This window comes from Fukomys damarensis, unplaced genomic scaffold (assembly GCF_012274545.1).
Source record: "Fukomys damarensis isolate Sample0158 unplaced genomic scaffold, DMR_v1.0_HiC HiC_scaffold_38, whole genome shotgun sequence".
NCBI classification, from domain to species: domain Eukaryota; kingdom Metazoa; phylum Chordata; class Mammalia; order Rodentia; family Bathyergidae; genus Fukomys; species Fukomys damarensis.
In genome coordinates, this window is record NW_022900950.1 from 35,985,037 (window position 1) to 36,009,124 (window position 24,088).

Consider the following 24,088-nt stretch of genomic DNA (forward strand, 5'->3'; position numbering starts at 1 on the left):
AAAAAAAAAAAAAAAAAAGAGAGAGAATATTTGTAAATCAACCAAGACAGCATAAAAGTTAGAGACTTTTGTAGGTAGCTTTATGTATTTGGAGCAGGTAGGATTAAGTGATTTGATTAAATAAGAACATTAAAACATAATATAACAATAGTTCTAACCAGATATGATTTATTGGGGACAGTTGGCAATATGTAGAGGTATTTTAGGTTGTTATAACAAGAGGAAGGTGTATTCTACAGGAAGCAAAATCCTTTCCAGACATACCCAGTCTTTACTAGCATCTAAAGCAGTACTTTTTTAACCATTAGCCCATTTGCCTTCTGCTAAGTAAAAACTTACACCCTATGAAGACATGTACTTCTCTGGTCCATCCTCCTCTCCCTGCTAATCATTAAAAGTGAAAATCACTGCTGTGCTCTGCTTATAAAGATTTATCTTTGTATACTACAAAAAATAGGTCCTTTCATTTTCCAAATAGGAGTCTTAAATATGATCGATCAAACATTTTACAGTATTCTAATCCACTCCTCTCATTGAGGATTATTTCTCCTTATAAGAAAATTCTAACAGCTATATGTTGTATACATATCTGCCACTGTCTTAAGCACTTTCTATAGATTTTTTAAATATTCACAATTTATTTTTAAGGAAGAAAGGGCTTACTAAAGTAATTTAGGTTTTATCTTAAGGTAGATTTTTGCTTCTGGCAATGGTAGATTAGGGAATTCCAACCAAGCCTGATAGACAACTAGAAAAATTGAGCTAAAAATAACTGCTTGAAGGAAATTGTCAAAGCATTAAAAATAGAAACTCAGAAATAGAGGTAGGCCTGACATTTGGTGATTATTTTTAAAACAAAACAAAGAAAAACCCTCTTGATTATAAAGCAACATCTATACTGCCCTATTTTGAAAAGCTTAAAGATAGTTTCCCTTCAATTATTTTAGAGGGCCCCCCCATCAACTCAAGTGAACTTAACAGGAAGCTATACCTCATCTGGTTCCGTGATTTTTCTAGACAATGGCAGCATCATAGAATCCAATCTCAGGTCTAATACTATCAGCCTAACTTTTCTCTAGTTAAATTTAGCTTTCTGATCTATAAAATTGGGGTAACATCTACTACCAAGGTTAGACTGCAAGAGATACTGTTTATAAAACTACTTGCCAATTCTGAAAGACATAAAAGCCAAGAGGAGTTGAAAACTAGATTAACAAATGGATGAGGCTAAGGGATGTGCCACACTGGAGGAGCACCAACAAACAGACTTTCTGCTGGGAACTTGAAGGGCTACAACCCAAGAATAAGGTTGTGCCAAAAACAGACCTGCCTTTACAGGTGCCGAAGCTTATTTTCCAAATAGCTCAACCCTGATTGGAAAATAGTGCCCTGAAATTGTTAGTGCATCTGTCTGCCTATCAGAGCAAACACAAATCCTCTGTTGAAGAAGACACTATCCCAGGCTACGAATTTTCAAAATTGTTAATAAATGATACTAATACTCGAGTAAAAACTGACCAGGGACATAAGGAGACAGAACAACGGATATCAACAGATGCAAAAGAGATTAAGCTAATGGAGTTATCGTACAGATTTTAAAATAATTATTCAAACTCAAGCAAATAAAACTTCTAGAACAGAAAAATATAACTGATACCAATAACTTACCAGATAGCGTTAATAGCAAATTAGAAAAAATTGAGATAATTAGAAATAAAAAATTGTTTAGTAGATAATACCCTGACTGAAGCAAGAAGAGACAAAAGCATGGAATATATTTTAAAAAGAGCATAGGCACCAAGATTATGGTAAAGGCCTAACATGAGTAATCAGAGAAGAGAGAGACATAGAGAATAAGAGCAGAAATAATACATATTTGAAAAGGTAATTGGTGATAATTTTTCAAAAGTAATTAAAATCCCCAAGCCACAGATTCAAGAAACATCCCACAGATACAAGAAGCAGGATAAATACAGAGAAGCCACAACCGAGCATATCATTATAACAGTGCTGAAAATCAAAGCAGAGAGAGATATACAGTGGTGTCCCAGTTTATGAACTTAATTCTTTCCAAATCTCAAAGGCAAGCAGATTTCAGAAGGAGAGCGCGGGCTGGAGATTTAGCTCATTGGAGCTGTGCCCGCACACACCTTTAAAGGACAGAAAGGTCAGAAATGGTGTCACACACCTATAGTCTCAGGCCTCAGGAAGCTGGGAAAGGAGGATTTTGAGTACAGTGCTAGCCTGAGTTATATAGCAAGTTCAAGGCTGTATTACATAGTGAGACCTTGTCTCAGAAAACCAAGAAAAAGACAGAAAGAACTACAAATTCCATGCTCAGCAAAAATCTGTTTTGAAAAGATATCCAGACAAAAATATAATTTGTCACCTTCATACCTGTACTAGAAAAATTATTAAAGTGTATCCTTCAAATAGAAGAAAGTGATCCCATATAGAAAATGATATAAAAAAGACCCCAGGGCAACAGAAAGGATAAATATATAGCTAAAGCTAAATGAATATTGACTAAATAAAATAATATCTCCTAAAGTTTAAAACATAGGTAAAGTTAAAATATAGAAAACTGTCAGCACATAAATTAGGATGACGTGATGCAAGTATTCTAAAGCCACTGCACTGAGGAAAGATAAATTTATTTAGTCTTTTACAAGCCAAGGAGTAACCACTAGAAAAACATTAAAGAATGACAAAAAAGAACGAATACCAAGATAATTGATTGAAAAATGAAATTTTAAAAATCAAATGAACGTAAGAAAAAAGTGGGGTTCAGAAAAATAGAAAATAGCTGTACATGGTGGCTCATACTTGTAATCCCGGCACTCAGAAGCTGAGGCAGGAGGATCACTGTGAATTCAAGGCCAGCCTGAATTACACAGTAAGTCTCAAAAAAAAAAAGGAAAAGAAAAACAGAAAATATATTTAAATACAATTTAATAAAGTGATGTTAAACGCAAGAATACAAATAATCTCAGACTAGAAAACCTGAGGATAAGTCATTTATAAACTAGCTTTTAAAATATAATTTACTAACCACAGAAAAAGGGAGACATTTTTAACTGGAAGATTTAGTTTTTCTTTTATGCAGTATAGACATTCCTTAACAACCAAGCAACAGTCCTGCAGCTGGGATGTTAACTGAATTGCTCACTAAGTGAACTGCATATAATGTATACATTACAATATTCAGAACAAAGAAATGGTCAAAGGAAACTCTAGCTTGATGACTTTGCTTTATTTGCTTAACTCTTAAATCCAGTACTGTAGGGCTGGGGATTTAACTCAGTGGTGCCACCTCCTGCCTCACAAGAGCAAGGACCCGAGTTCAATCCCTGGCACCAAAACAAAAAAAAACAAATCCAGAATTGTAATGTATAACAGAACATAAAAAGTACAGTACTGTACTTATACAGTACAACCAGAAAAAATTACAGTACTGTACTATAGAAAAAGCTACCACAAGCCAACACTGCCACCTGTGTTCCTGTATAGAAGTCTGAATGCAGGTTGTAAGTCCAGACAATCGTGAAACAGGCAGGTTGTTAAACAAGGAATATCTGTATTAGGAATTGAACCCAGGGTCTTCACACGGACCTACATCCACAGCCCTTTTACCACTTTTTATGTTTGAGACAGGGTCTTACTAAATTGCTAAGGCTGGGCTGCAGCTATTCTCCTGCCTCAGTCCCAGACTGCTAGGGTTACAGGTGTGTGGCACTCCACCCAATTGTTATTCATTTATTCATATGTTTATTTTGGGGTTTTTGTTTGTTTGTGGGGGTTTTATTGTTTTTTGGTACATTTTAGGTATACAGTACAGTTACATTAATCATTGGGAACTTGTACATTTATATGACAGATCTTGCTGCTTATTTTTTCCCAATTTCCCTGCCCTTCCTTCAACCCCTCCACCCTCCCTATTTATGAAAAGTTTGGTTCCATTTTTTCCTCTTCTAATATTTTTTCTTTTCCCTTCTTTCATTTTTCCCTACCCCTGTTTCCCCTTCCCCTTTAGACCTTTTCTCCTGTTTCACGTTATCAACTATACAGTTTGATCCTTATTTACACTTTTAGTTTCTCACACCAGAGAAACCATTCTGTATTTAAGGTCTCACTATGTAGCTCAGGTGGGTCTCGAACTCATAGGGATCCTTCTGCCTCAGCCTGCTGAGTGCTGGGATTATAGACAAGTGCCACAACATCCAGCCTCCAACTTTTAAAAACTTCGTAAATTCAAAAATTATGTTGTACTTTTCTGAAAAGTTTAAAGACAGTTTTCCCTCAAGCTGTTTTATTTATTTATTTATTTATTTTTGAGACAGGGTCTCACTATGTAGTTGAGACTGACCTGGAACTCACTATGTAGTCCCTGCTGGTCTCAATCTCACAGCGATCCTCCTGCCTCAGACTCCCGAGTGCTAGGATTACAGGCGTGCACCACCATGCCTGGCTCCTCAAGCTGTTTTAGATTCCACATACCCTCTCCCCCAAATGCAAAAGGACTTCATTGGAAGTTAAGACCTCATCTATTCTGTGATTTTCTAAACATTGGAAACACTTGGAGTCCAATCACCTGTCTGATACTATGAGTCTAGTCTGGAGTCCAATCACCTGTCTGATACTATGAGTCTAGTCTAGGACAAGTTATTTCATTTTATTGAATTTAGCATTCTGATCTGCAAAATGGAAATAACTATCAGAAAGGTTACATCACAGGAGACGATGCATGTAAAACCCTTAGCCCACGTGCTCGCTTCGGCAGCACATATACTAAACCCTTAGCCCAAACTCTGGCAAACAGGAAATGCTTAATAACAATCACTTATCAAATTACTACATTTTAACTACAGGGTCTTTCAGGAAAAACAAACAAACTGTACAAAACACCTCATAAGGCAACAGAAAAGAGCAAATCTTCCCCATCTTTCTCATCAAGAAAGCAAATTAGAATTTTTCTTTTCTCTAAATTATCTAATTATAAAATTTCAAATATATAGCAAACCTAATACTACTATGCCAATATTCAATTCTATCCAAGGATTCATGTCAACAAACAGAAACATTGAAGAAAAAGTCAAAATGTTTTATATGCTTACCTGACATTGGATTGCTTCTACTCGATAAGGGTTAAAACTCTTTTGGCATTTGCAACAGAGTTGTTTGAAATAAACCTAAAGATAAAATTATTGTTTAACACAAGTTGGGATATATACATACATAAACACACACACATATATACATCTATATATATATATATATGTCTACACACACACACACACACATATATATATATATCCCATTTCTTAATTTAAGGAATCCATTCCTTCACCCTGTACTTTGCTTTTATCCAACTTCCAGCCTTGCAGTTTTAAGCTCTGCTAGGCTATCAGTCGGTCACTTTTTCTTACCTTATGACCTTGATTTTCCTTACCTGTACAATTTGGCTCACACTACTTAACTTTTTCTATAGTTCTGACAAGTAACCAGTAACATGCATAAAGAATTATAATACATACGCAATGGAAAATGGTCATTATAATTTTATCCATTGTGTGGAACAAATCTTTCTCCTTTTGTTTCTCCTAGGCTGTTAGCCTCGACATACTGCATTTTCCAGTTATTTCCCCACCTGAGCTTTAACCTACTTTTAGTTATCCATACATACCATGTGCTCATGTGCTTTCTGGACTTTGTATATTTTCCTGTGCACATTTCCTCCCTGCTTTATGTAGTGGTTTCCTCCTATTTATACTTCAAAAGTCATATTTTGAAATCATGACACTGTCCCTCTGACAGGTCAACCCCCTCTCCTTCCTGTGTAACTTCTGTACCACTTCCATACCGTGAGTGTTACTGCATATGCCACCAAACTGCATTTTGTCTGCATCACTCCTATCAGAATACATTTCTTTGTTGTTTGTTTGTTTGTTTTTTGAGACAGGGTCTCACTATGTAGTTGAGACTGACCTGGAACTCACTACGTAGCCCAGGCTGGTCTCAAATTCACAGCAATCCTTCTGCCTCAGCCTCCTGAGTGCTGGGATTACAGGCATGTGCCATCACACCCGGCTCAGAATACATTTCTTAAGGACAAGTTCTATGTCACATTCTTTGTGTTCTCTTGCCTTAGAATGTCTGACTCAAACCCATTGTTTTTCTTCTGGCGAGAGATGAAACAGATTTGAAAATCTATTCACCTCTAGGTCTAGCAAATGGCTATTTTAAAAAGTCAAGTTTTCTTTCAGGTATCAACCTGCCTCTCTTTCCTATCCCTCCACAGTCCTTTAGCCAGACAGGCAGCCTCTGAACAATAACACAAACTCAGATGTTCTTAGAAGTTAAAGAAGATGTGGTTTTTCTATAAAATGGAATACTACTCAGCCATAAAGAATGAGAAATTAGTCATTCATAGGAAAATGGATACATATTGAGGATATACTCCTAAGTGAAATAAATAAGTCACACATTTGTAAATACTGAATAATTTCTCTGGTGTGAAAAACTATAATAGTACACAAGATCCTAATGAGATAATTGACAATGTGAAATAGGAAGAAAAGGGCTAAAGGTGTAGGGAAAGTGGGAAGGGTAGGAGAAAGGTAATAAGGGAAAAGAAAAAAATCTGAGAAAATTGAAATAAAGTGTTTTTAAATGGGGAGGGAAGGAGGGAGTGAAGGGAGGGCAGGGACAAGGGGAAAAAATGAGAACCAAGACCCATCATGTAAAGGTACAGGATCTCATTAATGAATGTAACTAACTGTACTGTATACCTAAAATGTACCAATAAACTCAATTAAAAAAAAGGAAGTGGCCTGACATAAAGTGCTACCAAATGATATACACAAGGTAAGCAAAAGGAGGCAGAAGATGCACAGCTGAAACCTATTGTTCTTGTTCTGAAATGAGGGCCCATCACAACCAGAGCCTACAGCTGTTCGTAAAAAAAATCCAGAAATGCAAACGGAATGTGAAGTTTTCCCCAATTTTAATATGTTGGCAATTAACTCAAGTGTGTGTGTTAGCATTAACCTAAATAAAAATTAAAATTAAAATCTGCTACTGGGAATTGAATCCAAGGGCACTTGGATATGCCTAAGCTATATCCCTAGCCCTTTTTATTTTTATTTTTAGACAAAAATCTTACTAAGAAGTCCAAACTGGCCTCAGATTTGGAATCCTCATGCCTCAAACTTCCCAGAAGCTGGGAATACAGGCAGGCACCAAAACACCTACCAAAATAAAGCTCTCCTTGGTAAATTAATCTTTATAAATTATTTCTTCCTACTGCCCCACCTTGTGGCAAATAGTGGTAATTTTCTTGAGCTAAGGTCTAAACTTGTTCAAACTACAGTACACCAATGAAAAATTATTACTGAAAGTCCCATGTTGACAAAAGCAGAAGCCCATCTGAATAACCTGAAAGTTGGTCCAGTAGAAACGCCAAGCCTCACATGCCAGGGTATGGCTCAGGAATCGGTGGGATGTTCAATGTGGACATTCACTGAGCACTCACTGCACGCCTAGCACGGAGGACCAGGATGAAGGAGGGTGGGGGCAGTCAGTCCCCGGGGAAACACTCTGCCTCCGTTTGATACTGGGGCCCACCCCATTCTCCCCCCACATCCCACTCACTTTTACTTACTTTATTAGTTCCAGAAATGCACCACACATATGCACTCTCCCATCTGGTCTTACAATCTTTACAGTGAAAATAGCCATATTTTGGTTCCAAAAACTGAAAATAAAGGAGAAGGGGACTCTTTTATTAAATTGGGGGGAATCTAGATTCTCTTTCCCTAATTGCTTTAAGAAATAAAAATTACCTTCTTGCCCCCACTTCTGTCTATTCTCAATGCTACTACTGTACATTAATTTAGCATCTCATCTTCCTTGAGAATTCCTCTGGAAGGGCCGGGGATTTAGCTCAGTGGCGCTGCTGCCTGCCTCATAAGTGCAAGGTCCCAAGTTTGAACCCAAGACCCCCCCCCCAAAAAAGAATTACTCTGTAATTCTTCTTGCTGCTGCTGTTGCTTGTACTTTCCCAGTCCATTTTCTACATCACCGTGAGTATAATCTCCCAAAATGAGAATGAAAATCTGACTTCCTGCTCACATATTTAAAGCTCTTTCTCTTTGTGTAATGAGGACCCAGTGGGCCTGCAGTGGGTATCTAAAAGCAGGATGAAGCTTGGATTGCCTTGAAATTTAGGGTCAGGTCACTGCTTAGCCCTGCACATATACACGTTACTCATCTAAGGAGTGTGTGTGATTTAAGGATTTTTAACCCTAAATTTACCTGGCCTTTCTCAATCCCCACCCCCTTTTTCTGTAATGGGGATCAAACTCAAGACCTTGTGCGTTGCAAGGCAGGTGGCGGCACCACTTAGCTAAATCCCCAGCCTTCTCACCCCCCTTTTAAGACTGAGGACACTAAGCTAAGAATAAATACAGTAGTTTTCAGGATTTGCAAAGACATCCAATTGCCAGCTTTTACACTGTTCAGTTCCAGACCTTCTGGAGCAACGCCTGGAAGTCTTCAGTGTGTCACCTCAGATTTCAGGAAAAGGTTCCAAGTGACCATCTTGTGGTAAGGTCATTCCTAACAGGGGGCAGTTATCCTATGACAGGAACTGAGGCTGACCCCCAGAACAGGAGCCATCAACTAACAATGGGAACAAAACTACCTCTCCAGCAATGATGGCTCTCTCAGAACCAGTTGTAAAATATCAATCAATCAGACCATTACCTAGTTTGGATCACGATTTCCAGCTGTGTGAATTACCCAGCTATGCAAACCCATAACACTTGATGTTGTTCCCTTTTTCTATAAAATTGCAGAGGTTCTCTCAACCTCTTAAAAACATATCTGGAAATCCTTTATCTGTCTTTTTCAGTATGGCCATGCTGATTAAAAGTTCCTTTCCTGCCCTTCACTACTGTCTCCTTGATTGGCATCTAGGTGTGGGCAACTGAACCTGCTCTTTTGCCGCCCTTCCAAAAGCTGGGGCTTTTGCCCTAAAACTCAGTAGCAGGGATGGTCACACCTTTAGTCTTCACAGATTTAAATTAGAATTGGCACTGTTACACCAAAAACCTGCAAAACTTACAGGCCATGTAAAATACATATTTTCTATTTTTGTTTGTTTGTGTTGTACCAAGGATTGAACTTGGGACCTTGCGCTTGTGAGGCAAGTGGTAGAACCACCAAGCTAAATCCCTGGCCCTAAAATACGTATTTTCAAAACAATCCCCCCCACCACCACCAAATAAAAGGGAAACAAGAGAAAGCTTTACTGTTACTACCCCAGAAATGGAAAAGAAGAGAGAAGTCAGGGCTGGGGTGACACTAAGAAAAAGAGCAGAAAGGCTACCTGGAAGTTGGGCTTCTGAAGTGGACAGCCAGCTGCATCTCCTTGTACCCGCTTGCGCTTCCTTTCACTAAGACACTTGACGTCTTCCTCCACCAACTCCTTAGACTGAGGCAGTTCCTCCTGCCTTTCATCTTCTGACCTTGGCATTGGTGGCGGCTGCTGGCTGGCTTCTGCAGGGCCTGAAAGCACCTTGTTTTTGCCATCTTCCCTATCCTTCCTTAACTGGATCAGGCTCCTACGGCCAATCACTGGTGAATTGACTCCCCAGGCTGTAATGGGTTCCCTGTGGCCAGTGTTGTTCCATGAGCTGTAGCTGTGCAGAGTTTGAGGCCCCAGCGAGCACTGCACAGACCTGTCCACCCGCAGGCTCACCTGTACACCCACCTCCTTGGTGCTGGCCTTGCACAGCCGTAGACTCAGGTTGGGATTCATCTGGGTGAGAATGGCTTTAAAGTGTGCCCTCCTGTAAGGGTCCGTGCAGTATTCAGAGGCATTTGCTGGCACCAGCAGCCCTGGCCTGGCCAGGAAAGTGGGGGAACCCGTATGCTGCCTCCAGTTGGCCTGATTGTGCCTCGAGAGTCCAGGCTGACCCAATGGCAGTGTGTTTCCATAGCCCTGGTACCAGACACAGGGAACTCGGACAAAGCGTTCCATTTGCTTATCAGGTGTGCAGGCGCAAAATCCTCATGCAGTTTGTGCTCTTATTTTGCGTTCCACCATCATTAGCCCCTTCTTTTTCCTAATCAGGCTGGTTCAGGTTCATCCGGCTTCTCCATTTATTTCAGAATCTAACAGATGTCACGTATTATCCTAATTGAAGCAGGGAAAAGCTCCCTACCTACAGAGATATAATTGCCACTTGATTCCTAATTGCTTTTCCCTACCTCTTCAATTTACTGTTCCTGAGTCTTTTTTCATAGCTGTTTTCATTTCTGACTTATAGATCCACATGCTTAAATTAGCAGTTTCAACTACTTATTCCTCTAGTGATTATTTCATAGATCACTTGTGTATTGTTGATGGAAATGTAAATTAGTAAGCCATTACAGCAAACCATATGGAGGCTCCTCAAAAATTGAAAAAATTTTGGGCTGGGGATTTAGCTCAGTGGTTCCACAGCCTGCCTCACAAGCTCAAGGTCCCAAGTTCGAGCTCTGGTACAAAAAAAAAAAAAAAATTGAAAATGTAGAACGACCATATGATCCAGCAATCCCACTACTTTGATGCATGCTCAAAGAAATCAGTGTCTTAAAGAGATATCTACAGCCCATGTTCATTACAGAATTATTCATAAAAGTAAAGCTATGAAAACAACATTTTGTGCACTGACAGATGAATAAATTGTGATATACATGGGAATATCATTCAGACATTTTTGAAAGGGAGTGCTGTCCTTTTGCAATACTTTGGATGAGTCCAGAGGACATTATGCTAAGTGAAACAAGCCATATGGAAAGAAAAAATACCACATTATAGGGAATAGGACTGGGGGTGTTAGCAGAGACCTCTGCAGTGGCTCCTGATCTCCTGTGACACACAACACAAAGCTAAATAAAAGTAAAGACAGAAACAAGATTTAGAGAGAATTGAGTCTTGGGCTGTTCAATGTTGCTGTGAGCAGCAAAGACAAGGGGCATGAAGGGGCACCCAGTATTTTACTGACTACAAGTGTGGGACGGTAGGAAAAGTATGCTTTGAATTATGCAGCACAGTGTGAAGCACCTGAAAGCATCTGGGGATGGCTGACACATAGGCAGGAATATCTGATATGCAAGCAGAGTTAGCTGGGATGCAAACAGGGATGTGAAGGAGGAAGGCACTGCTTGTGTTACGTGGAGAGACCAAAGGGTACGGAGACTGGGTTGCAAGTAAACAGAGTCTGCTAATTACTGAGCATAGATGTCTGCTGTACTGCATGATCTGACCTATCTGGTATCTAAAAAAAAAGTCAGACACAGTTACTAGAGATAGAGAGGTGGGAGAAATAGGAAAGGGCTGGTAAAGAGTACAAAGATGAAGTTTTTTTGTTTTTTTGGTACTGGGGATTGAACTCAGGTTCTTGCGCTTGCAAGGCAGGCCATTGAACCACTGAGCTAAATCCCCAGCCACAATGAAGCTTTAAACGATTAGGTCTAGAGGATAGGGATGTAGCTCATTGGTGCCATACCTGCCTGGCAAACACAAGGTCCTGAGTTCAATTCCTGGTACTCACACCCCCCCAAAAAAAACTAAAAAGAATTTGATGGCAGTAGTCAATGGTATTGTATCATATACTGGAGATTGGCTAAGAGTAGACTTTATGTGTTCCTACCACACATATTAAAAAGGTAACTGTGTGAGGAGATGGATATATTTATTTCTTGACTTGAAATAATCATTCAAATATGTGTATCAAACATCACATTGTGCACATTATATACAATTTTTATGAAAAAGTTTTAAGGATACTCCATGTCTTAGCATGATTATTTACATCTTTTGAGTTTTACAATATCGGAGAATTAAAGGAGAAATAAAAATTTCAAGAATAGTACAAGACTTCTGCATCTTGGCAGTGAACACTGAGGACAATGTATTAGTCACTTTCCAGCACTGGGACAAAATATATGACACCTGCAACCTAAAGAAGGAGAAATTTGCTGGGCGTGGTGGTGCACACCTGTAGTCCCAGCACTTGGGAGGTTGAGGCAGGGGGATCGCTGTGAGTTCGAGACCAGTCTGGGCTACACAGTGAGCTCCAGGTCAGTCTCAACCACATAGGTGAGACCATGTCTCAAAACAAACAAACAAACAAACAAAAAAAGGTGAAGAAGAAGAAGAAGAAGAAGAAGAAGAGGTTTATTTTGGCTTGTGATGAAAATTAATTTAAAGAAATAAAGATAACTGAAGTAGTACATCATCTGACTGGCTGTGCTAGAAGGAATATAAGACTACAGTACAGCCAATGAACATTAAGTCCCTAGTACCAAGAGCAAGGAACTATATAGGAACTAGCTACAAGGAAGCATACACGATGAGAATGTATTTCAAAGGGCTTATATTAGGGTTCTCACTAATTCATTTCCAGTAACACACTCTTCACCCCAGCCTCCCAAAAGAGGGAAAAAGCAGATTGTTCTGACTTAAGATAAGTGTCGCTGCAAGATAGTTCGTTAAGTTCAGTATATGAAATCAAACAGACTTGAATTCAAATCTGGGCCTTGTTACCAGGAAGATTAATTATTCAAGTTTCTTCATCAGACAATACTAACCCATTTATTGGATTATTGTTAAGATTACAAGTGCAATTGCTTGTAAAGCACAAACTGAATGCCAAATTCATAAAATCTTGTGGGGTTTTTGTTTTGTTTTGTTTTTTGAGACAGGGTCTCACTATGTAGTTGAGACTGATCTGGAACTCACTATGTAGCCCAGGCTGGTCTTGAACTCACAGTGATCCTCCTGCCTCAGCCTCCTGAGTGCTGGGATTACAGGCATGCACCACCATGTGCCATTGAACTCATAAAATCCTAAATGGTGGATATTGTTAATCAACACAGACCTCCTGTTCCTTTGCTAATTAGACCTATAAGATAAAAAAGCTTTAGATCGATCTGTATCAGGTAAGTCTCCCGCTATAGCTAAGAATTATTGGTTATCAGACTAAAAAGATCCCTAAATAACCAAGTAGAACTCATTATTTTTTTAACCCATGGTTGTCTCTGCTCTCACTGCTCAAGCACCTTCTGAAAACAGCAAGACCCTTGAACAGCATCCACTTCCTGAATCCAGCTGAAGCATTCCTTGGTCCTGCAACCAACTCAAAATAAGCTTTATATTACGATTGTCACAAACTCTGTGAATTCAGGGGAGGTCAAATTCCTGTCTTGCACGTCAGTTTTGGGAGAAGACAGGCACAAAACGGGTAGATTGGCTCTCTAAATGCGTAAAAGACACTACCAAAGCCTGCGGATGGGGAGTACCCTAAGAGTCAGGAACGCTTTATAAGGTGTTTCATAATTATTCAAGTGGGGGAAGCAGGTTCAGAAGTCTGACAGCAACATGCCCACTGGAACTAAGATCCCCTGATTCCAAATATATACCTTTTTCACTACCGCGCAGTCGGGAAACCCACAGTCCTAGCCCACTCTGAGGGTTTTCTAAAATCCGCTTACTTTTTAGAACCGGCCCAAGAGAACAGTAGCTCTAAGGACAGAACAAATGCCTTTCAAAGGTCCCAAACCCAGATCGTGTCCCAAGAACACCCACCCCGCTGGAGCTCTAAGAGGCAGAAGGTGGCCCTTCCATGCAGGGCGGACTAGTACTTCCGAGAGACCACACATGACCTCTCTATTTGGGATGAAACCGACTATAAAGATGTCAACCCAACGACCCGCTTTCACTCGCCGGGAAGGCGCCTCGCCCACAGCGACCCGAGGCCTCACTTCCGGGTCACGTGTACGGCGCGCGCGTCATTGCGTCACGCACGCAGAGCGAGTTTTGGCGCGAGCTTCTTGAACTAGGCGGCGGTCCTGCTAGGTTGCGCCACTTGAGCTTTGTCTGGAGATGTAGATCGTCCCCTGGAGCAGCCTGAGGGGTCAGACTTGAAACCAACGTGCCTGTGCAGTTTTTGTCGACCTACTGCAGCCAAATTTGAGCCACACGTCTGGAGCGGGTTAGTGGTGCCTGGGTGGAGATGGGTTGCCTTCGGCGGTCCCAGTTGTCGGGGCCGGGGAAGCGCCTCTTCTGACGCGGGTGGAAGCCGCGACGTTTCTTCTCGCAGCCATGGCAGACTTTCACCTCTGGCTGAGAGGGGGGATTGCGTCCCACAGGCACTTTTTTGCAGAGTACATTCCCTTCCCTGGGAATTCATTTCCGGACTGGTCCGTACCTTTGGGCCCCGCGAGCCTCTGGGATTTGCCCTGTTGCTGCCCCAACCTGAAATTTCATCTGGGCACAGTATGTGTCTTAAATGTCAGTAGTTGTTATATTTCGAAGATTTAGTAACTGGCAATTGTAGAACGTGTTTGTCTGTAATAGGAACACTCCTGCGCCATCACTAGCCTCGGGTGCCTAGTGGACGCAGGTGAAATTAATGTTAAAACGTTCTTGAGTTCCTCTAGCTGGTTTTCAAGTGCCCTATATGACTAGTGGCTACAGAATTGAACAGCACAATTCTAGTATATTTTCATCCTCACAGTAAGTTACGTTATTGACCCTAAATGTGGGACTAAGGTTAAAAAAAAAAAAAAGCTGTAGACAAGCTTACCAGCGATTCTGATTTTATCTCATTTAACAAGGAATGCATCCCTATAAAGTATACTCTGGTCTTATCTTTTGCAGAAATACAGTAAAGCAAGCAGTGGAAAAATACTACAGAGAAAGATGCCTATTGGATCCAAAGGGAGACCAACTTTTTTGGAAATTTTTAAGACGCGATGCAGCAAAGCAGGTATTGACAGGTTTTATAAAAATAGATAAATTACGCTGAGAAAATATTTTCAGAAAAGCGAGATGAAGGCTTATTAAAAAGAACCTAATACTGTGCTTTACACTGTAAACTGTTCCTTACAGAGTCATAAATGTAGGTAAGAACGTAATTGTTCTACATAAACCAGATGGTGAGTATAGAACCTTTAATGGATAATGAGGCTGGCCCCTTGGAAGAATTGTTTTAAAAGTACTACTAGCACATTAGAAGCATTGATAATGTCATTTAATGCAGGGGTTGTCCAACTTTTTGGTTTCAGTTTTCCTTATATACTTGAAAATGATTAGTGTCTGCCCAAAGAGCTTATTATGTTATAAATTAAAACTAAGAGCTTGAGAAAGTTTCAGTTCACTTAAAAATAAAATAACCTATTGCATATTATCATAAATATTTTATGAAAAATAGCTGCATTTTCCAAAACAAAATTAAAATAGAATTGTTTTACAGTTTTGCAGTTCAAAAGATTTCCCTGTTCCCTATTCTTTTTTAAATGTGTTTATGCTTCAGGTTTCTCATATAAGGGAAACTATAATACTTAAGCTTCTGTGTTTGATTTATTTCACTTAACATTATGTTCTCAAGATGCACCCATTTTCCTACAAATCACTCAAATTTATCCTTTATGGCAGAGTAGTATTCCATTGTGAATAAATACTATATTTTCTTCTTTTTTTTTTTTAATCCCTTTTCCATTCCTTTTCTTTCCCTTCACCCTTCCATTGTTCCCCTTCCCTTTTGAACACGTTCTCCCTGCTTCCCATTATCTAGCCTCTGTTTTGGTACTTATTTACCCTATGGGTTTCTCACGCAAGAAAAACAATGTGATAATCATTCTTGGGTGCCTGATTTATTTTACTTAACATTATGGTCTCCAGGTGCATCCATTTGCCTAAAAGTGTCTTTAAGTTTATCCTTCCTTATGGCAGTCTGTTCATTCATCTGTTGATGGGCGTATGGGCTATTTCCAAGATTTAGCTATGACACTGGTGCCTTGATTTATAAACTAACTTCTTTCCATCCTTCTGGTTGCAAATTGAATTGGTCACAAACCATATCCAATTTCTGCATAAGGTCAACACTGGACCTAACCATTGAATTTGATTTGGTTCACAACCAATTCAGATCATGACTAGAACTGTAAAAAGAATTGTTTGTGGACCGAGATATAACTATACAAATTGTGTTGCTATAAGCACAAGTATTCATATATTAGTCTGGTTATTAGTCTGGTATGGTGCTTGTAACTCTTTTGAGAAGATTCCTAGAAGGGAAAAGCAGGGTCAAATGGATCCTGTATTTTTTTGAGGAATCTCCATACTGATTTCCATGGTGGGTGTATCAGTTTAAACTCCCACCAACAATGTTAAAGGGTTCCTTTTTCCCCACAGCCTTGCCAGCATTTGTTAATGGTTGATTTCTTTTCTTTTCTTCAAGTGGTTTGTCCTGCTTGATTTCTTGGTGATAGTCATTCTTTCTAGAGTGAGATAGAATTTTAGTGTTGTTTTAATTGACAGTTCTCAAATGACCAGTGATGTTGAACATTTTTTCATACATTTATTTGCAATTTGTACTACTTCATTTGTGAAGTGTCTATTCATTTAGGATGCCCATTTTTGGATTGGATCTTTAAATTTGGGGAGGGTCTGATGTTTTTGGTAGTTCTTTATGTAGTCTAGATATTGGCCCTTTGTCTGAGAAATAGCTGGTAAATTTTTTTTCCCATTGTGTGGGTTGTGTCTTCACTCTGTTGGTTTCTTTTGCTGTGTAAGGGCTTTTTAATTTAATGTGATCCCAGTTATTGATTCTTTGTAATATTTACTGTGTGTTTGGGGTTTTGTTCGTAAAATCTTTGTCTGTACCTGCATCTTTGAGAGTTTTACTATTTTATCTTACAGCAGATTGTTTCCATTTTAATATTTAGAGCTTTCTTCTACCTCACTTTGCCTTGAGGGAGTTGGGGATTATGGGTTGCATCTTGCTTCTGTGTTTTCTCATTTTCTTTTTGTTCTTTTTTTGCTGTTTATTTATTTTCTGTGTTGAGGCTTGCAAATTGCTTATAGTAGGTAGCTTTATTACTGGTATTGAGACCTGTTTAGGAAACGACTACTTTTCAGAGAATAGCTGACTTTTGGCTTTTGAGTCTGTCCCAAGATTCTGATCCTGTCTCTTCATTTTATTAGGGATGAAGGGTTACTGCCTTTTTGCCCTAGTACCCAGTTCTTGGGTTCTGGATTATAGTATTGTCTATGACCCTCAGGTATTAGCATACAAGGAAGATCAACTGATCACAACAGCTGTGTCTCCTAGGCTAACGTAGTACAATCAGTAATAACATTAGCATCAAGCACAGACTAGAAAATGACAAACTGTGATAACAGTTTGCCATCTTCAATCATAGGTGTAAGATCTATAGTTATATAACATGATCTAAGTTAAATCATAAAATTACATACTGTAAATATCCACTCACTAGAGTGATTTTACCCTAAGAGGAGAAAATTTAAAACAGATGAGGAGAAAAAATAGAGAAATACAAGAAGAGAAAGATTAGAAGCAAGGCTGAAAGACAAAGGAAGATTACCAAAGCTTTAGGAAACTGGTGAAGAAGATAGGGAGAAAAACAAGAAGAGAAAAACTAGAACAGAACAAAACTAAAAGCAGTATTCACACTCACAAAAAACCAAAAACAATTTTTTAAAAAAACAATAAAAAAACGGGAAAGAGCAATTTCTCTGTGATTTCAGGCCTGTTGTTATTCTCTGGGGTCTGTAGTTTTGTAGTAGTGTCCAATTCAGGGCCTGACTCTTCTCTTGTTGGTAGACAAAAGGGGCATTCAGAGCTCAGATCTGTTCTGGGTAATCCCAGCAAGCCTGTAGTAGTAGTATTGGCTGGTACTTTCAGATCCATGAAAGTTTAGGCTGATCCTGGCCCAGTCCTGGATTGGGGCCTTAGTCCTTCAGCGTGCAATGTTCTGAGTGTCTGTTGCTGGCCTGCCCAGGGCTCCATGACCCTGGGCTTCTCTTGCAGTTCTCCCTTACCCAGTCACTGTCAGATTTTCCAACACTGGTAGCCCTGAGATGGAGCCAATCCATGGTTGTTCCAAGTCCTGGGTTCAACTGGCCCCTCCCTAAAACATCCAACCAAGCAACCTTTCCAGGGACACAGCAGTCACTTGGAGTCACTCACCAGCTATTGTAGCTAACAGCATCCACGGCTCTATTCCATTGATGTTTCTCCCTGGAGGCCTCTGCAGTCACCCATCCTCGTGTGTGTAGATTCAGTCCTCATACCATGCGCCAGTAGCGGGGAAGAAAGTGCAGATTGCTCCCTCATTTGCATTGAGGTCTGTCTTTCCCTGTGGGTTCCAGTTTTTCCCTTCAGATCCTTTCTGGGTGCCAGGGATTTATGGTCCTCCTTTTTTTTTCTTTCTCAAGTTGTTATTTTTCAGTGTCTGGATTCTGAATCTTGGAAAGGTTGATTTCTTGCTGCTTACTTCTCTCCCATGTTCTTGAAGTCACTTTAGATCTTTGACCCATTTTGAATTTAGTTTAATGTGTGGTGAGAGGGGTCTAGGTTTAATCTTTGGCATATTGCAAGCCAGTTTATTAAAGAGGCCATCTTTCTTCCAATGAATGTATTTTGTTTCTGTCAAAGATAAAGTAGCTGAGTATGATTGGAGTTGTTTCTGCATCTTCTACTCTGTTCCACTGATCTTCAAGTCTTTTTTTTTTGGCCAGGACCGTGCTGTTTTTATCATTGTAGCTTAGTCAAATATAACTTCAAATCAAACCTGCCTTGCCCTTGTTGCCTTTGTTGTCCAGAATTGCTTTTGCTATTCTAGGTCTCTTCTGGTTCCATATAAATTTTAGGATTATTTTCTCTAGTTGTGTGAAGTATGCTCTTGGTATTTTGATTGGGATTGCATTAAATCTATATAACAGTTTTGGAAGTGTTACAGCTTGTATCTAGATGTCCCTCCAAAGACACATGTGGCCATAGGTAGGGTTTTTTGGAGGTGGCTGGATGTAGAATGTGTGATGCTGGGATTAAGATGTGATGCTGGGATTGATTTGTGGTATGAGGCTAGGATTAAGAGTGCCCCATACTGGAGGGCAGGTATCCTAGATAGACTGTAAGGAACAGTCCATGCTTGGTGTGCATGCCTGTAATACCAGGACTTGGGAGGCTGAGGCAGGAATATCACCATGAGATCAAGGCCAGCCTGGACTATGTAGTGAGTTAAAAGATAGCCTGAATTACGTAGTGAGACCCTGTCTCAAAAAGAATATAAGGGACAGAAAGAAGGCTGCTGCTGTTGCTTGCTCCTGCTGCTTCAGTATTTTGCCACCTTCTTCCTGCCATGAACTCTTTCTCCTCTGTGGTGCCCCTTTGCCATCCCACCCTACCTTGGAGCCAGCTGATTATGGACTGAAATCTCTGAAAACTGATAGCCAAAAATAAACCTTTTCTCCTTTAACTTTCAGTGTTGAATATTTTGTCTCAGTAACGAGAAGTAACTAAGGCAGGAAATAATGGGAATTTTCATTGTATAGGTTCTGCCTATCCAACTACAGGGGATATCTTTCTGTTTTCTTATATCCTCTTCTATTTCCTTTTTCAGAGTACTGTAGTTTTCAGTGTAATGGTCTTTCACTTCCTTCATTAGATTGATTCCTAAGAAATTCTTTTTCTTTGTGCTATTGTAAAAGGTGTTGTTTCTTTAATTACTCTCTCATTGAGTTTGCTATTTATGTACAGGAACACTGTTGATTTTTGTGTGTTGACTTTGTATCCAGCTACACTACTGAATTTGGTTACTAAATTTAGAAGTCTTTTGGTAGTTTTTGTGGTCTACATAGAATATCTTGTCATGAACAAATAATGATATTTTAACTTTTTCCTTTCCTATCCATATTGCTTTTATTTCTTTTGTCTATTTGCTCTGGCTAATGTTTCTAGAAGTATGCTGAACAGAGATGGTGATAGTGGATATCCTTGTCTTGTTCCTGATTTTAAGGTTTAGTTTTTCTCTATTTAGTTAATTACCTGTAGGTTCACAAGGGTATGGTACGGTTGTAGTTTGAAGAAAAAAAGAAAAATAGATTATGAAGAGCAAAGCAATGGAAGATGTGTAGAAGGTAGTAAGACTGATGTAGAAGGTCCTGTTAAGTGGTAAAGGGAAATTAGTGGTATTGGATAATAGTAAGAGATGTCCAACTAGGAAAAGGATAAATAATAGTGAATGGAAATTAAATTAGAGGAAAAGAAAACATGGAAAAATATTAATGGAACAAGTTGAACAAGAGAAAGAAGAGAGCAAAAATAAAAGGAGGACCTATTCAAACGAGTAAAACAAAGTAATACAATGGACCCTTGACTGAACTCAATTCATTCGAAAATGCTGGTTGTAACTCAAGTTGGTTATAAGTCAAGACTTTTTCCCATAAGAAATAGTGGAAATATCCATAATGTGTCCCAGACCTCCCAAAGCACCCCTTAACCTTTTCGTAATAAAAAGCGTTTTATAATGTGCATAATTTACCAGAAACACCAATAATTTTCCTAGTGTATTCACTAAAAAGTTATAAAATGTGCCTAATTTACCAGAAATAATTTCATATTATACTCATCATTCAAGCTGACATCTTTGGCTTGCAGGAAGGGAAAATGAAATGGAAGGTGGTTACTGTGTGGAAGGAGAGTCCCCTTTACATAAGAACATGAGGAATCTGGCTCTCTGGTGTCCTTTCTCTCCTTGGGAGAGTCTGTAGCCCACTAGGACTTGCTTCTGGCTCACTAGGTCTCAAGCTTTTCAGAACTAAAAACCGGTTTGTCTGTTGTCTGTTTCTGTCTTGTCTTTAATACTTTTCTGTAGTGTAACATGACATTGTCCTTAAGCAAGTCTTTTTCTGTGCCTGGGTGGGTCTTCGCTACAAATGTAGCTCTGTCCATTTTTTCAGGATTTCCTTTATTTCAGAAGGAGGACTTTGCTGTACTGATTATTGATCCTCCCCCTCCTCTTCAGAAAGCTCCTCAGCTGCCATTCTCTGTTGTTCAGCCAGAAGTTGCTGGTTTCTCTGTAGACCGTTTCTCTGAGTGTTCCTCCACCAGTTTCTCAACATCACCACTGTCTACCTGCAAGTCTGTGAACTTTGCTTTAGTGACATTGTCATTAACCACATGATCGGTTGAAGGTGTAGGCTCCTCTACACAGCCTTCAAAGTCTTTACTATGATTTTTATTGCATCATGAATTTTTCTGTCATTGATTAAACTGAGTTTTTTATTTCTCTTACAGATTTAGGACCAGTAAGCCTTAATTGGTTTGAAGAACTTTCTTCAGAGGCTGCACCCTATAATTCTGAACCTGCAGAAGAATCTGAATATAAAATCAACAGTTATGAGCCAAATCTATTTAAAACACCAAAAAGGAAACCTTTTTGTCATCAGTTAGCTTCAACTCCAATAATATTCAAAGAGCAAGGTAAAACTCTACCACTATACCAGGCTCCTTTAAATGAATTAGGTAAATACAGATTAAACTTGGGTAAGTAATGTGATGTGGGACATGAGGGGAAAATATGAACTAGGAATTCAGGCAAACTTGTTTTAAAATCTCTGCTGTCATCATCTGCTGTATTACGCAGACAATCTCTCTAGCCTTGTTTCTTTTCTTAAATAATGTAGTTGATGATATAATAGATTTAGATTAAGTAAAATAATGTCGGTACTTAATGTTACTTTACCTCCTTTGATTAATGTATCCTGGCAACTGAGGAATTACTGTCTTTATAGAAAAAAACAGGACTTGATTTGGTGTTGATGAAACTATATTTTGCAGGCTATAACAGGACAGAGAAGATTTTTTGTTTTTTTTTTTTTTCGGTACCGGGGATCGAACTTGGATCCTTGCGCTTGCGAGGCAGGCCACCGAACCACTGAGCTAAATCCCCGGCCCAAGAAGATTATTTTTTTCAGTTTGCTGTAAACCTTTTAGTTTGTAAGTTTCCCTAGCCCAAGTGCTTAGTGTTTTCAAGCAATTAGGTAATAAGATTATATATTTCTCATCCAAATATTTGTTGCCTGCTTGACATAAGTAATGTACTTTCCCTTTGGAGTATTATTCTCTGGCAAGGGGAATAAGCATTACACAGATAAAATATAGTACTGTATATATGATTGAGTGTGGTACCTGCCAAAAGAATAAAAAGTACAGTGAGAGTTGAGAAAAAAGAGAATAAATACTATTAGGAGAAGTTATGTTCTCTGGCGCTTTATGCCTATTGTTACCTCTACCTGCAACTTACTTTTTTCTTACCTTTTGTCTAATTTACACACTCATCTTCCAAATTTTGGCTTATATATTTCTGCTTTGAAAAATATTCTCTGTCTTGCCCTCACTGAATATCTAGTGAAGGAGACATCTGTAAAAAATTTTAGTGTGATGAAGTCAAGCCCGTGACCCCATCCCTCGCCAGTACAAGAAATGAAACCCAGAGCCTTCACACTAAACTATTGAGATAGGGTCTTACTCATTTGCCCTAGCTAGGCTCTAATTTGCTATCCTCCTTCCCTGAGTCTCCCAGAGTGGAAGCCCTCCCTCTTTAACTGGGTGTTCATAAGGGAAGACTAGGAGTTAGTCTGGGTGTGGTGGTACATGTAGTCTTCGCTACTCTGGATGCTGATTCAGTAGGATTACAAATTCAAGACCAGCCTGGACAACTTAGGAGGACCCTGTCTAAAAATAAAACAGGCTGGAGAATGTAGCTCAGTGATACCTGGGTTCAATCTCAATGCTGAAATGGAGAAAAAAGATGCAGGAGGGTCATTTAGGAAACACGTAGTGGTTTAGGTCATGAGGCCAAGTGCTTGAATTAAGATAGAAGTCCCCTCATATTCATGGTTTCAATTTTCTTGATTTCATTTAGTCAAAGCCAACTGCAGTATTAAATGGAAAATTTTAGATACAAATGATTCTTAAATTGTGTACCATTCTGAGAAGCATGATAAAATCTTGTGTTGTCCTTTCCCTTTACGCCCTAACCTCTTCTCACTCAGTAGCTATCTCAGTTATCCAACTGACCTTGTGTTCTAGTAACCCTTACATAGTAGCCTCATGCTACATCATGATGCCTGCATCACTTCATCCCTTTTTGTAAGCTTAGTATCAACTCATATCACAAAAATGAACGCAGCACAGTAAGATATGAGGAAAAGCCCACATTCACACAACTTTCATACGGTATCTGTAGTAATTGTTCTATTTTGTAATAAACAGTATAGTATCCACCAAGAGTCTTGGAGTATATCCTCCAAAGATAAGGGGTGGCTACTATAATAGCATAAAAAGAGATGTGGAAGGTAGAAACTATAAGACCCTATAGTAGCCTAGACATGGAGGGACAAAAAAGAACAAATGACAGGGTAGAGCATAAGTAAAAACATAGAAATGACAGCCATAGAAATTGGAAACACTTAGAAACCAGAGGAAAAGCAGACTTGCAAAGGAAAAAGTTGAAAAAAAAAAGTGAGTTTTGCACTATAGTTTGAGACAATAGTGGGGTGTTAAGGTGAAGGTGTTCAGGTTTGGGGGAATAGAAGGCTAAAACTAGGGAAATAATACTATTAGGAGAAATTGTTGTAGAAATAAAGTAGTTTGGAAAGTGATAAAGTCGTCCTATGTAGTGAGAAAATTACGAGGTATAACCTTTAAGGAGTATTTAGCAAATAGGGAAGAAGACAAAAAAGGAAATCAATGCTTGCTTATGCCTGGCAGCTTGCAGTACAAACGAATGAGATATTATTTCACTTTTAGGTAATCAGTCTTTTAAGAGAAAAACAGACATGCTGTTATAATATGGTAAAAGCATGCCTGTGTTTAAAGCATGTACAAAGTAGTGTGTAGTGTGGTAAGGAAAAGCTCAATAAATTTTTTTGTTGAATCTACTATGTTAATCAGTGGTTATTTATTACAACCTGTTGGAACTGGCCTGTCCAACTAGGGAAGGATAGGAATGAGTAAGTCTCTCTGAATTCAGTGCAAAGGAGTTAACTTTTTAAAATTTATAATGCATTAATAATTGCTTTTATTTTAAATTCATTCCTGAAATATGCAAGCAATAAACACTGCTTTTTAAACTTTGTTCAATTGTAACATGTAGTATGTATATTATAGACGTGTGTGTGTGTGTGTGTGTACACACATTTTTTTTTTTTTTTTTTTTTTTTTTT

General features: G+C 39.0%; 2 protein-coding genes across 9 annotated transcripts in view; one reads left to right on the top strand and one right to left on the bottom strand.

The window, feature by feature from the left end:
* Window positions 1-13,855, bottom strand: part of Zar1l (zygote arrest 1 like) — an 82,085-nt gene extending 68,230 nt beyond the window's left edge. For 2 of the 3 annotated variants that reach the window (XM_010623888.2, XM_010623887.2), the window contains exons 1-3: window positions 9,389-10,447; window positions 7,661-7,753; window positions 5,115-5,189 (exon numbers count right to left, since the gene is read on the bottom strand). In XM_010623888.2, coding sequence (XP_010622190.1) covers window positions 5,115-5,189; window positions 7,661-7,753; window positions 9,389-10,042 — 822 coding nt within the window. In that variant the 5' untranslated portion in view covers window positions 10,043-10,447. Of the gene's footprint in view, window positions 1-5,114; window positions 5,190-7,660; window positions 7,754-9,388; window positions 10,448-13,636 lie in introns of those variants that run through there. The other variant, XM_010623886.2, reaches the window with a different exon arrangement.
* A 110-nt stretch (window positions 13,856-13,965) lies between these two features.
* Window positions 13,966-24,088, top strand: part of Brca2 (BRCA2 DNA repair associated) — a 70,261-nt gene continuing 60,138 nt past the window's right edge. For 4 of the 6 annotated variants that reach the window (XM_010623898.2, XM_010623903.2, XM_010623904.2 and 1 more), the window contains exons 1-3: window positions 13,966-14,042; window positions 14,711-14,819; window positions 21,156-21,404. In XM_010623898.2, the coding sequence (XP_010622200.1) occupies window positions 14,753-14,819; window positions 21,156-21,404 (316 nt within the window). In that variant the 5' untranslated portion in view covers window positions 13,966-14,042; window positions 14,711-14,752. The remainder of the gene's footprint in view (window positions 14,043-14,710; window positions 14,820-21,155; window positions 21,405-24,088) is intronic. The other 2 variants (XM_010623900.2, XM_010623901.2) reach the window with 2 other exon arrangements.